The sequence below is a fragment of the Balaenoptera ricei genome, chromosome 4, assembly GCF_028023285.1.
Source record: "Balaenoptera ricei isolate mBalRic1 chromosome 4, mBalRic1.hap2, whole genome shotgun sequence".
In the NCBI taxonomy this organism is placed as follows: domain Eukaryota; kingdom Metazoa; phylum Chordata; class Mammalia; order Artiodactyla; family Balaenopteridae; genus Balaenoptera; species Balaenoptera ricei.
Window position 1 is genome coordinate 132,375,013 of NC_082642.1, and position 15,838 is coordinate 132,390,850.

The window sequence follows — 15,838 nt, forward strand, 5'->3', positions numbered from 1 at the left end:
GAATACAATCTTCACACTGGTGGCCAGTTATCAAATTGGCAACTCCCTGTAAAATAAAATGTGACTTCCAGGTTAATCAGAGAGTTTTCAGAACATTTTCCCCACTGATATATGCATTGATACTTATTTTCCAAATAATATGTTTGGTAACAAGAGTTATGACAGTTCTATAGTTCACATGTTTGAGTGGTTATTTGGGGCCACCATGTGATAAATGTTTTACGTTTGTCACAGCATTTACTTCTTGAAATAATCATGTAAGGATAAATACCAATTTGCTAAATTACAGTTTACCCTTGAACAACACAGAGGTTAAGGGTGCCGAGCCTCATTGAAGTCGAAAATTCACATGTAACTTATAGTCGGCTTTCCATGTGTGCTGTTCCTCCACATCCAAAGTTCCTCATCCACAGATTCAAACAACCCCTGATTGTGTGGTACTTACTATTGAAAGCAATCTAAATGTTCAAATCCATGCAGTTCAAACTCATGTTGTTCAAGGGTCAACTCTATGTGTGTGTTTGTGTGTGTGTATATACACACACACATATACATTTCTTCAAAGATTTAGAGTATACCGTTTGGTATAACTAAGAGAACAGATTTGGAGTGAGTATTAACGTTTTCTCCTCTATAGTCGGGACATTTTGCGGTATAGGATGAAACATTGTTTCACTCATTACTTCTAGAATCAGAATTTTTAAAAATGTGGTAAACACTTTTTGAATATGAAATCAGAACTGGATTAGAGAGGATCAATGCAAAAATTGTTAAATATGGGACAATTTCTAAGAATGAAATTTAATATTGTGATTAGTTTAACTTTTTAAAAGACACAGATTGATGCTGACCTTAAAAATGTAAAATTATGACTTTTGAGAACTTCCCTTTTAAACCCCTCCTCTTTTGGTTGAACTCACCAGGTCAATGGGAAGAATTTTATGGAAATATTATAACCTCCCCAAATAATATGCAATAGTGATAAATATATAATTGTGTGTATATTTATACATTTATACAAATTATGTAATTAAACACACAGAAGTTAGTAAACCAAATGCCTGTTATAGTCTATTATTTTTCTATTTTTCAGAAGAAAGCCAAAACTGTTTTTAATTTAACAATTAAAATGTTTTAAATTTAGCTTATACATATATGTAAGCTAAATTATGTGTGTATATATGTATTCATATACATAAGCATATGCATATGTATATACACAGTCATATAAATTCAAGGAGCTATGTATACACATGTGTGTGTGTATATAGAGAGAGAGAGAAAGAGAGAGGAAGTAATGGGAATTTTAGAAATAATTTTCCTATTCTACATGGTTTCTTGCTATGTAAGCAGTTGTAATTTTGGGAGAAATCTTAAAATTCTTCTAGTGCAACCACTGTCCAAGAATATCTTAATTGTATTCCTTAAAGGTTATGATATCAATGTAGCTGAAACATAAATGATTTCATGTCTACTCTTCCACTTGCTGACAAAGATATTTCAAATGTAAAATAAAGACATTTTCTTCACACAATAGTTGTTTTATATATATTCTTTTTTTTTTTTTAGAAATGCAGTCCAGAGAAAAGTGCTTCATTCTTCAGTAAGATGACCTATTCCTGGTTTAGCAGGTAGGAATTTTACTAATTTATCTGTAGTATACCACACTGAGGAAGATTCCAAGAGAAATGACACCTACATGTTATTCCTTTAATCTAAGCATGAATATTTTTACAAAATAACTGTGTATAGGTTTTCTTCTCATATTATCTATTACAAAAAAATCACATATAGTAACATACTAAATAGTTCCACAGATAAGACTACTAATACTCCTGTAATAAGGCTGCCCCTTTATAGGATTTGTATCCCTGTTAGCACTAGGGAAGGGCAAAAAAAAAAAAAAAAAAAAAAAAAAAATATATATATATATATATATATATATATGTATAATATATAAACATCAAATATGTTACCCACTTTATACATTTTATTTCATTTAATTCTCCCCTATGTCCTATGAGATAGGCTTTAACAGATGAGAAAATCTGAGGCTCGGGAAGAGGAAGTAACTTGTCCATTGATACCCATGTAGGAGCACACTGACCTGATGTTAGAAGTCAGTTTTTTTGAGTTCATGTTTCACATTTTTGTTTGTTTGTTCGTTTCATTATTCTACTCTTTCCTGGAAATGCTCTCATATATACTTATGTATACTACTATTAAAACACACACACAATCATTTTTGTAAGACACATAATGTGATTCTTCTCATAGAGTAATTCATCTATAATGTGTGATGAAGGCTTTAACACAAGAATTACATCATATTAAATGAGAAGAGTTGATTTTTTTCTAATTTTATAAATTCAGAAGCTTTCTTTAGAAATGTATTTATTTTCCCCACAGAAATTTTATGATAATATGAAACTAAGTTTATCATCTTAATGCTCCTTGATCTTTAGTTGGTAGAAACAAAATTGCCCAATTTGATCTACAAATATGTTCTCAAGAGTAGCCGAATGGTGTAAAAAAAAAGAAAAGTTTGGTTGTATACTAGATGCCCTACATTATGCTAACCTTTAAAAATGCAGACGTAAATGACCTAGATCCTGTCTTCCAGGAATTCATAGTAGAAGTAGAAAGATTAAGAAGTACACTATCAATTACCCAAAAAGGCAAAAGGCAGTATAAACATGATGGAGAAACAATTTTCAGGAGTGTCATCTAACCAAGTTTGCACAGTTTGGGAATGTTTCACAAGTGATTAATGGTTTAACCCAACATTTAAAAGGTGTAGGGGTGAGCCACGTGGCATTCCAAGTTGAGCAAATACCATATGCAAACCACAGAGGCAGAGGAGAACTGACCCTTCCACATTGCAGAGTGTTGGTGTGGCAAGCGATCAAGCTGGAAGGACAGATCAGAAAGAGTTCTCTAGGACATCCTGAAGATAGTGAGAAGCCAGGGAAGGATTTTAAATAGAGAGTGACATACTATTTGCACTTCAGAAAAATCACCTTTGCAATTCTGTGGATATGATATGTAGGAGATGAAAATGGAGACAGAGAGAGAGGTTAAAAGGCTCTTTGGGTATCCTGGTAGATTTATGGTTACCATCTGAACTGTGGTAATGATAAAGATGATGAAGAGGAAGGAACAGATTCAAGAGCTATTTAAGAGAGAGAGTTGGTTGGTTGAGGAAATTGAGGAACTGGGAAAAGTGTTGAATAAATCTCAATCTCTGGCTCAGATAACTGAGAGGATTAGGTGTTGTTAAAAATTTTGTGACTTCGGTTTGGGGAAGTTTCAATTTCCGGTGCCTGACTCATTCCCATAAAAAATATCTATGGAAAAGTAGCTCTCAGACCTATGAATGTGGATTTGAGGGTCACTGACCGTAGATCAGTAGTTGAAGCCATGAGCCTGATTGAGATCATCCAGAAGGAGATCCTATTGAATAGGATGAACAAACAGTACATTTAGTATTTAAACAGTGAGAGGAGGGGGAGTCTACAAAGGAAGCTAAGTACTCAGAATATGAGAGACAAACCAAAGAAAGCATGTGATTGTAAGCTAGGGAAACTGTCAAAAAAGGAGAAATACAAAGTGACCAATAGGGCTAAATACTGAAAAGGGGTAAATTGAAATAAGAGCTGAGTATATTCTCCATTGTAAAGATGATTGGTGATTTTTATGAAAGCTGTTGAAGTAGAAAACTGATATACTTGATGAGCAAATAATTGGGCAGAAGAGGTTGAATTATGATAAGAATTCCAAGTTATACAAATCTAGGAATCACTTAAAGAGGATGACAAAAATTTTACGCCAATATGCTACATTGTTACGCACTAGAAAAAAATAAAGTTTAAATAGAAATGTAAATGTAAATGTGGGCTATTTACAGTTAACAATTTTGATTTTTCAAATTTGTGTATATGTAGATATGTTTTCCAAACCTGAGTTCTGTCTCATCCATGAATTGAGAGAAAGAGTGATGTCTACACTGGCTTTAAAAATTTCAGACTCTCATTGTTTTGGTGGGGGGAGCGCAGATTTTCCTTTCCATTTTATTTTCATGCTTTGCCTTTTAAAAAAATCACTGACATTGCCCTTGTCAGATTCCATACACAATTTTGTATCCTGCTTTTCAAATATACCATTATAATAAGTTTTTTCTTTCTTTTTTAAATTAATTTTTATTAGAGTATAGTTGCTTTGCAATGTTGTGTTAATTTCTAATGTATAGCAAAGTGAATCAGCTATACATTTACATAGATCCCCTGTTTTTTGGATTTCCTTCCCATTTAGGTCACCACAGAGCACTGAGTAGAGTTCCCTGTGCTATACAGTTGGCTCTCATTAGTTACCTATTTTATACATAGTTATCAGAGTGTCATTTTTAAGTCACAGACTATCACAGAATGTAAATGATGCAAATAATTTTAAGTAAATGTACTTTAAAACTTTTATTATCAAGTTATAAAAACTATATGCATTTATATTAAATATTACAAACACCATTTTAGGAGGCCTAAAGGAAGAAGCTGAAATTAAATGTAATAAGCAAGATAAAACATAGCAAATTTTAAAATATGGCAACCCAATAGCTTGAAGTCCATATCTTAGATCAAATAGGCAATAAGCTATAATTTTTGAATATCGCATTTATTTTCTGTTTAAATTTAACATCTCAGCACTAGATAGGAGATATTTTCATCGCATGCCATTATCTGAAACTATCATTGGCGTTAATCTAATGTGGTTTCTTATCTGGTGATCAAACAATTGCAGCTGAAACATAGCTATTGTTTAAGAGAATGTCTCTTTGAAGACAGTGGTTAATTGTGTTCTCAGATTTGTTCTTTGAGTTACAGAATGAAGTCAGAAATTATTTCCTAGGCCAAATTCAAGCTCCCATAATTATATGAATAATTCAATTAAAATGTACTCAGATGATACAAACAATTAGCCAATTATATGCTTATGAGCCTTAATCTCTAAGGCAGTAGCTGTCTAGATCATGTTGATGATCAAGTAATTATGAAGGCTTTATTAGCAAATATAATCTGTCATCAGTGTATAATAATCATGGTCACAGAATAATCCCCTTGACATACATGGAAAAATCTAGTTAAAGTTCTTATAGGTCACAGTTGAATTATTATTTTAACCAAGGATACACTATTCAATCTGTCCTACCTTTTGCTCACATATTGATAAAACTTGTACATTTCCTAATTTTGTCCTATCCTACGATTTTTGTACAGACTGTCTTGCCTTTTCCCATTACACAATCACCCCTTTCCAGAAATGTTTAAAAACGTAATTAGCAATAATGAAAATGATGATGCTACTGTATATCTATACTTTCCAAGTATTCAATTATTACTCATCTACAAAATTTACTTTTCATCTCATCCTCCTGCCCAACTGCCACTGGTTTACTACCTTTAACATCAGCTGGATGAGATACTTATGCACCCTTGTTAATGTTAAATACACTCAAAATTCTCTCTAATGTAACAAAATTGAATGCAGAGTAGAAATATTACACTTAATGACACTGTCTGCCTTTGGTTAAGTTAGCACTGGTGTATATCACATTTAAAAACCTGTGGCCGATAGTGAGAGGCCTGCGCACCGCCATGAAGAGTGGCCCCCGCTTGCCGCAACTGGAGAAAGCCCTCGCACAGAAACCAAGACCCAAAACAGCCATAAATAAATAAATAAATACATACATAAAAATTAAAAAAAAAAACAAACCTGTGGCCAGTCCCTACAGTTCCTGCTGTTTAACCACCTGTAAAAATGGGAAATTAATATTGCTCTGCATGCTTTAGAGTGTTGTGAGTATCAAAGTAGTTTAAGTGAATGTCCTTTGAAAAGAAATATCCATCTAAAAAACACAAGATGCATGTATGTACCTTTATTATTGCTTTAGGACTAAAGTCCACAAGTTTGTGGGACCTGGTGCATGCTACATTTCACTCATTGGGAGGGTCAACTACTGGTCCTAGTTGCTTCCCCAAAGCTGCTTCATCAATTGATTTAAAGAAACACCACTTCCTCTTTTCCTAGGTGCTTATGTGTAAAAGTTAGACCAGAAGAGAGCAAAAGAGGTGGAAGAAGCACACACCTGGCAAAAGGGAAGTCACAGCCGAGCCCAAATACACCACAATCAATTCAGCTTAAGTGTCACTTTTAGATGCTGCATTATTTGGAGACTCAGCATGAAAGCCAGGAGTCACTTATCCCCGTGAACCAAAACCGCTGAGTTTTGCACAGTTCTAACTCAAAATGCTGAGGCAGTAAATGTTATTAAAAATGCTTTTGTGAAAATCAATGCAATCTTATTTTGAAAATGAATATTTATTTTGTGGAACAGAATAGAAGGACTTAATATGACATAAAAGTAGTTTATTGCTTAATATGTTTTAAAAAGTGCACTGAAGGAAATTGTCCAGCATATTGAGCCAACAGAAACATGATTATGGAAGGTCTTCTTAGTACATTTAAACCTTTTTGTTAAATATGAATTGTAATATGATATTAGATAGTGTAATAAAAGTAAAATTGAATCCAGTGGAGACTGGTTACCACAGGGTTTAAATCCATCCGAGGGTCAATCAATTCAGATTGTTCAGTAACAATGACAATGAAAGCAGTTCCAATTTGGAGTAGTGTAATACTTTGTTATGGTCTCTTGGACTAATATACTTTGTAATGGAAAAAACTGAAGCTATAGAGTCAGAAGGCCTGGGTTTAAATGGTAGTTTAATTTCTTATTGAACGAGTCATGTCATCAAGCTCAAAACTGAATATATCTGAACTGTATTACTTAGCAGTGTGTTTGGCTTCAGGTAACAGAATAGCCAAATAATAATAGCTTAAATAGATATGTATATATTTTCTTATGTTGTTGGGTAGTTCACCAGCAGGGAATAGGCTGGTGAACTACCTCAGCAATGTTATCAAGGACCCAGGCTTTTTCTATCTTTCCACCCTCCATTTCTAGTATTTGGCTTTTCACCCATGGTGGCAAAGATGGCTTCTCCATCTCAGACCATTATGTCTTCAGTACAGGGAGGAAGGAGGAAGGTGCAGGAAAAGGAAGGCAAGCATTTTCTCCTTTTGAAGTTTTGTGTCTTTTTTTTTTTTTTTTTTGGCCGCGCGGCCCGGTTTGCGGGATCTCAGTTCCCCCACCAGGGACTGAACCCAGGTCACGGCAGTGAGAGTGTGGAGTCCTAACCACTAGGCCACCAGGGAACTCCCTGTTTTGTGTCTTCTTTTGAAAAAGAAAGTTCTCCTCAGCAGACTTTTGTTTAGATTTCCTTAGCCATAACTGAGTTATATTATTTAATGCTAAGCAAAACAGTAATGAGATTACCAGGACTGATTTAGGGCAATCATAGGTCATCACTCTGTGGCTGGAATAAGGACTTACTCTGAGTTCAAGAGATTTTAAAATGAATAAATATCAAATTCCAGTTAGTAGGAAGAGATGAGGCAGAAGGGATGGGTGTAAGGTAAATATAAATCATTGTCTGCCACAATAACGTTTGTGGTATAACTAGACCATGCACCTTTGTTTGCCTGGGAAAATCTCAGTTTAGACCCATTGTTTTTGCATAATTACTCACCATGTACTCTGGGGCAAGCTTTCTGAATGGAGGAACGTGGAAGTACTAAGAGGCTGGCAGTATCTTGCCGTACTTCTTAAGGCATCAGCTCCAAAATGGCTCTGTGACATTGGCTCATATGCTATGGATCAAAGTAAGTCACACGGCCAAGGCCTAAGTTTGTGGGGCAGATACACGTACTCCACTTGGACATTCTGTAAAGTCAAGTGTCAAAGGGTATATATAGTCCCAGCAGAGGATGGATCCATTTCTCTTCTGATACAAGCCTAAAAAGCAAATATGGGTTTTGGGGTGAATACCTTGCTGTGAAAGTTAGCTATTTAAATTTCAGTAAGGGAGGTAGGGTAGGTGGGTGTCTCCAGTATGAGATGAGTAAATGAAGTTAGTGTTTCACTGAATAACTGGATATCTAAGTAGCCCTGTTAAAAGCTACAAAGGATTATTATACATTATTGAACTCCAGGGTAGAGTTGTATGAGTTTTCAAACACACTCTCTAGTCATTCCAACCTGATCAATAAAATAATTTATAAATCAAGAAGTCAAGCAAATGTGTGCAAAATTAGCTTTAACTTCATTGTTGGTTTTGCTGAATTGTTTACCTTGCTCTTTCATTTTTAGAATAATTATTTTAGGCTATAAAAAACCTTTGGAAAGAGAGGATCTTTTCGAACTAAATGAAAGTGATTCCTCCTATATTGTGTGTCCCATCTTTGAAAAACAATGGAGGAAGGAAGTTTTAAAGAATCAAGAGAGGCAAAAAGTAAAGGTAATTAATTATTAAATTCTTAGTACTTAATTAAAAAACTAATAAAGCTTGTTCCAAATATGAGGTATCAATATAGAAAATCCCTTAAATATGTGAAATAACAAGCCATTTCTATAAGTATAATTGGTTGTTATTGCAGCTAATTTCTGTCATCAAATTATTAAGCATCTCTTCCCTTCAAAGCTCAGGAGCAAATGTGTTGATATGTATATAATTTTTGGCATCTCACCAATATCTTTCCTCATCCATCATGGCAAAGATGGTCTGCATATCTCAGAGAATCATGTCTATTGGTCAAAGTAAGTCATATAGTGGCCAAGGCCAAAGCTTGTGGGGCAGGGATAGGTTCTCCACATGTAGCGTGATACACACACACACACACACACACACATATGAATATATATATAGTCTTTAGACTTCTCAAAAAGAAAATATAATTTGAAGATAAAAATTGTATTAAACAGTTTCAAAACTCACAAAAGTGATAAAATAAAATGTTTTTCCATTTATGCCGCATGGTATAAATAATACCATGTGGTTTGGAGACCTACCATACCAATGATATGGGCCATATTTTCAAGTTTAGCTGAATTTATTCTTTTTTTGTTGCTTTACTATCTTTGGAGTACAATACTAATTTTATGGTTAGTTTATATATATTTTATGTATTAGTTCTGTTCCCTTTTCACATTGTTTTTATTTTCTTTAATTGTGTAGTCACCTGTTCATAAAGAGGCACATACCAGGAAACCGTCTCTACTCCGTGCATTGTGGAACACCTTTAAGTTTGTCCTGATTCAAGTTGCTTTATTCAAAGTGTTTGCTGATGTTTTGTCCTTCACTAGCCCACTCATAATGAAGTAAGTTGAAGTCTTGTTTTTTCTTCTTCCCACAGGAAAATGATAAGCAAATCATTCACTAAAAAAGAATGAGATAGGTCCCAATTACAAATTTTATTTAGAATACAGGCAGTCTATTATGTTTGCCTGTGATATGAATGTGAATTATGATACTATAGTGAGTAATTACTAAAACCTACCATGTACTAAGCACTGTTCTAAAATCTTTATATTAATTATCTTATTTAATCTTTACAACAATCCTATGATGTAGGAAGTAATATTGTACCCACTATCACAATGCAGTAACAAAGAAATTCTAGTACTTTGCCTAAGACCATACAGCTAGAAAATGCCAGAGTTACAGTTCAAATCTAGGAAATCTGGCTTGAGTATATGTTTAGAAAATGAAAGGACACATACCTCTACTATTTTTCTTAGCTGTGGACTTTTGGGAATTGAAATTTATCAGCCAAGGTAATAATATATAAATATGCATAAATATATATGTATGTGTATATATTTATGTGTACACGTAGAGAGAAAAAAATTAAAGAATTTCTATAATATTTCTATAGTATCTATATGCAAGGATTCACGGGCAGACATTAAAATTGAGTCCTTGACTATATGCTACCTTCTTCAAGGGGACATTTCCTTACCTCTGCCTGTCATATGAAGGAAACACAAGGAAACATTTTTTTATGAACTAATAATTATATTTTTTGTTTTGAATAAGTTTTCAAGTTGGAGTTTTTAAGAACAATTTAATTCATGAAAATAGAATTAATCCTGAGTTGCCTGGATCCCAAATAATATTCAGGCACATATTTATCCAATATTTATTAAGCACCTACTACATGCCAAACTGTTCTAAGTAGACCATGGGGATAGAGCAAAAATCAAAAAGTCTCTGCCCTGATGACACTTAGAAGGGAGAGATAAATAATAAACAAATGAATAAATATAAATTGTATTAAGAAATAATCAGTGCTAAGGAAAACAAAGTGCAGCAAGGCAATAGGGTAGGGAATACCAGTCTGGGGAACTGGAAGTTGTTTTTTTCTGTGAGGTGATTAGGGAAGACATTTGTTATAAGGTGAAATTTGAACAAAGTTCTGAAGGAAGTTAGGGAGGAAGCCGAGACCATATCTGTTGCAAATAGGAAGCACAAGTAGGGCTAAAGCCATGAGGCAGCAGCGTGCTTGGTGTCTTTGAAGACCCTTAGAAAGCTAGTGAGGCTGGAGCAGGGAAGCTGAGAGGTCAGAAAAGCAAAGTGATAAGACTGGGGTCAGAAAGATTTGGGGGCTGGAAAAGATTTTGAAGGGCCTTATGGAACGTGATATATTAGAAGGGAAACCTTTGAATGATTTTGAGCGTAGAATGATATGATTAGACTTCAGTTTTACATGAATCACTCTAGCTGCTGCGCAGAGAATAAAATAGAGCAAGAGTGGAAGAAGGAACAGCTAAGATAATCCAGGCAAAAGTCAATGATGGCTTCAACTAGGTTGTAGCAATGAAGGTGATAAGTGGTCAGCTCCTGGCTTTATTTTAAAGGTAGAGTCAACATAATGCACTGATAGATTGAACATATGTTGAGAGAGGAAGAAAGGAGTCAAGGGTGGCTTCCGAGTTTCCGTTAAATCACAAGGTAAATGAGTTACCATTTACTGAGGTATGGAAGGCTCAGGAAAGAGTCAAGGAGGGAGTGGAATTTGCTAAATTTGAAATATGTATTAGCCATTCTGCAGAAAAGAATTAAAATAGCAGACCTGACTGCTGTCCTTTGGAAGGTCTGTTTATAGGGCTGGCCTTTGGCTGGCGGTTGGAACTTGAATTTCAGGAGTGTTCCCACTACCTTAACTGATAGGAGTGGTTCAGTATGTCCAGACTGTTTATACAGTCAACATGGTCCATGCTGAATACCTGCTTTCCTTCTGGGAGTCTGGAATTTGTGTGTGTGTTAGGAAGAGGGTTCCCTGGATGCTGAGTCTTTAGAGGGCTTCCCTGGTGGACAACATTTCACATATTTGCCACAACTAGCTGCTGGGAGAATTAAGAGTGTTCTCTGTGACTCTACTGAGAGGACTTTTTGAAGCTTGTACCTGTTTTCCCCTAGACTTCACCCCATTCACCTTTTCTCTTTGTTAATTTTGTTTTGCATCCTTTCACCATAATAATTAATAGTCGTGGATATGACTATATGCTGAGTCCTAAAATTTGTTCTAATGAATCATTTAACGAGGGAATGGTCTTGGGGATCCCTGACAGACATTTAGGTAAAAAGTTTGAATGAGCAATTGTCTACATAAGTTTGGAGTTAGGAAAGATATAGGCTAGAGTGATAAATTTGGGAACTGTTCCAAATTAGACTGAGTATATCAAGCTACTGTTTTGGATGAGGTCACCTTAGTTACAGTGAAGGGAAGTAAAGATGTCCACACAAAAAATCATAAGCTTTTTCAGTGTGTAGAGGTGGTGAAGACAGGGAAATCCATCAAAAGATAGTGAGAAGGAGTGGCTGGAACAGAGAGAGGAGAACCGAAAGAGAATGGTGTTAAGGAATCCAAGGGTAGAAGCTGTTTTATTGCTGTCAGAAAACTGTTTCTGTTGTTTTTACCCCAGAGTCTCTATTTGATTCCCTTGTCTATAGACATATAAGCCAAATGTCTCCTGGATTAACCGTCCCCTCCTCCCACAGACAAGATAACAGATGTCTCATTCCCCCTGCCTCTGCCCCTCACCTCTGAATATCCCAGTTATTTTTAAGTAGTTACCACTGAGTAATTACCATTCATCTATGACCAGAAGTGCATCTATGAGAGATGCATTGGCCAGCATCTTCTCTCCTGCCCTGTTCTGGTGATCTATTGCTGCAAAATTAGCCACTTCAAAACTAAGTGGTATAAAACAACCATGATTTTATTATGTTCATGATTTTGTGGACCAGGACTTCAGAGAGAGATTGCTTTTCTCTGCTCCACAATGACTGGGGCATTCACTGAGTAGCTTGAAGGGTTGAGATAGTTGTAGCAGCTCCAATAGAGACATGCATCTGGGAACTTGGACCTGGCTGCTGGCTGAGTGATACCTTGATTCTTTTCTGCATCTGCTGGTAACAGAATGTGAAGATGGCTTCTAAACTTATATGCCTGATGCCTGGGCTAAGATGGCTGGAAATGGTCATCTCTCTTTCCCTCTTTTTCTCTCTCTCCACAGCTTCTCTGAATGGTTAGCTTAAGCATTGAGGTCTCTGGTTAGTTGATCTTCTTACATAGCAGCTGGATGTTCCCAGAGTAAACATTCCAAGAAGTTTAGGCAAGTCGTTTTACGACCTAGACTTGGAAATCCCAGAATGTCACTTGAGCCATATTATTTTGGTCAAGCAATCCCTTAATTCAGCTCAGATCCAAAGGGAGGGGAATTAGGTTCAAATTCAAAATGAGAGGAGTAGCAAGTGATCTCCAGCCATTCTTAGTCATGTTCTGATTTCCATTTGCCAATGACTGACTACTGCTCAAGAAACTCATTAGAGAATCTCACTGTGGTCACTCTTTCTGAAAATAGTTATAGACGATGGCAATTCAGTGTCTCTGTGTTCTTCCCAAATGTGCAGTCTGTTGGGTACTAAAGAATTGTTAAGTCCTTGGCTGTGGGGTAGAGAATTGTCTCCCTAATTTTGTCACACACTTTTTATAACATACTAGCTTGATCACACCTGCAAAACAGAAATTTCAACATTGCATTGAAATGAGTCAGTTGACATGTCTTTCTCCCTGAGTAGACTATAAGTTCCTCCAGGAACTTATTCAATTTTTGTGTCCTTAGCTCCTAGCACAGAGCCTGGCACATAGAACGAAATACATTTGGACTTATCCAAAGCTATGCTTTTCCAAGAAACACTCATTCTAGAGTAGCTGAATAAGCTTACAATTCCTGCATTGGGGAAGAATTGAGTCATCAGAAAGAATTTTATGAATTTATATGATCATGTCTCATGTATAATAAATATATCAAAATAATACTTTCATTAATTTACTAGTAGAAGAAATTTGTTTCTTGTTGATCATGGTGCTTACTCTTTTTTCCCATTTATTGGGATTTTATTCTAATGTCAGTCAAACAAAAAAATGAGTATTTATATCTGATATCATGAATATAGGTTTACGATCTTTACCATGCCTTGATCACAGATTATTTACAGTATTTCCTGGAAATATTTTTAGTAGTTCCATATTAATGTAGTACCTGGTGATAGTCATTTAGTTGTTTGATTTTATGAAACAGGAAATAGTCTAATTGATAGATGTATCTACAGTAAGAAGAATAGTGCTTCTCGTTCAGGAAATTTAATTCTGAGACCAAGAAGTTATTTAGTAAGTTGCTTTTGTAAAAATAATTCGGAGTCCCAATGGATGGCATCTGATAGACATCAACTAAAAATACAGGACCTGCTGTTGTATAATGTTTATGTGGGTTGTGGTCACTTCAAATAGTGATTTTCAGTGACTAGAGGTTTATAGTAGGATTTTTAGAGGCACTGGTATTATATTTGATTCTAAGGTACAATTTTAATAAAGATAATTTTTGAAGTACTTGGTTTATAAAGCAATTCGGGCAACATGAATTGCTTTTAAGTGTACATCCATTAACTGTCCAAGCTGTCAATAAAGTAGATCGAAGCTTAGATAATTAGAACCATCCCCATTGTCTAGGTGTACCCAGCATTGACCTTAATCACGATGACCGTGTTGTCACCAAACTTAAGAGGAAATAAGTAACGGTAGAGGAGAGGGAAATTGGATATGCATAAAAGTAATAAAAGGTGAGCTATAATTCAGGCCTTTAAAGAAACAGTGTCTTTTTGCCATGCTAAGAGATTCTCTACTTAAGTTCTAATTGTCATGTTTCCCTATATTTAACAAAATGCATGATTTCAGCAAAAAAAAAAAAGAACTTTTAAATGTCTCTGTGTCTCAATTTTCATGATGAAGTTAGGCCAGAACATTTAATTATTTGATGAGATTGCCATATGAAAACTAGAAAATATCCTTCTACCCACAAGCCTGCGATAATAATTGTTGATTCTATTTATTATATATACTTGAGTAAAAATAAAGGGGGAAAGGATGCCAAATTGGGCAAGTAAAAAAACAGGCAAGTGTGTGTGTGTGTGTGTGTGTGTGTGTGTGTGTGTGTGTGTGTGTGTGTAACATTTTGACAGTACTTAATTCGTATAAGCATTTTATTACTTCAGATGTTTAACATTTCTTCCCTTTTCTCAATTTGCATATGACATTCAGGCAAATGATCATTTTCTGTGAACACCGCCCAGATTTTGGCTGGAGTGGCTATGGTTATGCTTTGGCACTTTTTGTCGTTGTCTTCTTGCAAACCCTGATCCTTCAGCAGTACCAACGTTTTAACATGCTCACTTCAGCAAAAATTAAGACAGCTGTAATTGGACTGATCTACAGGAAGGTAAAAGATTGAAGAAATTCCCAATTTCTAAATGAACTGTATCCTTATGTGCTTTAAAATAAGGGATCTGGAAAAATAGAAGTGTATATTAAAAAGTTCTAGTGTGTCCTTTGAATATACATTTATTTTGCTATGAAAGAACTTTGACTCATCAATATTGGTTGCATTAATTTCTTTATAGGGTCCTCTTTCTATAGTCCCTGAAACTTCTAGTCAACTCTAATCCATGAAATTAAATGATGTTCTCTGTCCACTGTTACATCACTTAACTCCTCCTCAGAAAATGAATGGAATTGAATGTTTTATGGTTGTCTATATTTATGTATCAATAAAATTTCTTTCCATGATCATTTTCCATCTACATAGTACCTTTTACTTCTTCCTCGGCTCACTCTGTCTTTTCATGCAACAAAGCCATCCTTCTCTATACAGTCGTTACCTATTTCTCTTTGAGTCTAAGCCCTTTCCCACCCACCCCAAAACCTAGCTGATCCTTATACCTAGCATGACCCTAAAGTTTAATTTGTCCTTTCTTGAAAATACAATTTTAAATACCACCTCTTTACCATTCAGAGCCTTTTATTTACATGATAGTTATAAACTATCATGTAATTATCATGTAATTTCATGTAATTATCATGTAATTATCATGTATTTTATAACTCTAAATTAAAGAGTTTCCTCCCTCCCGTAGTTATCACTGAGTTATTAAATCAACAGGTGTATTTTGCCTTCTTAGTCTGTACTCCTCTATAAATTGTGGGTTCTTCAGATTTGGAATAGGAACTTTTTAACCTGTTGTACCTTTATCATCTAAGAGAGTGGCTTTTACACATTTTTATAAAAGTTGGAAGACTGAGTAAATGAATAAATGAGCCATTGCCTTCAAGAAATTAGGGAGAACTATTAGCATACATAATAAATGTGTGGAACTAAATGCAGATATTGTAAGAGATCAGATAAGCAGGAAATCTACAATGTGTGTAGGCAGTTAAGGAAGGTTTCACATAGAAAGGAGACTTGAAATAGTCTTTGGGAAAGCTGTAGGATTTGTGTAAGTGGAAGGAAATGTAATTTGGGTTGACCTGGGCATGAAGTGTTACA

The 15,838-nt window shown here is 35.1% G+C and overlaps 1 protein-coding gene across 1 annotated transcript in view; it reads left to right on the top strand.

Moving 5' to 3' along the window:
* Window positions 1–15,838, top strand: part of LOC132365505 (multidrug resistance-associated protein 1-like) — an 80,854-nt gene that overhangs the window by 3,702 nt on the left and 61,314 nt on the right. Inside the window, exons 2-5 of the mRNA XM_059922225.1 lie at window positions 1,570–1,631; window positions 8,264–8,411; window positions 9,129–9,271; window positions 14,557–14,734. Coding sequence (XP_059778208.1) covers window positions 1,570–1,631; window positions 8,264–8,411; window positions 9,129–9,271; window positions 14,557–14,734 — 531 coding nt within the window. The remainder of the gene's footprint in view (window positions 1–1,569; window positions 1,632–8,263; window positions 8,412–9,128; window positions 9,272–14,556; window positions 14,735–15,838) is intronic.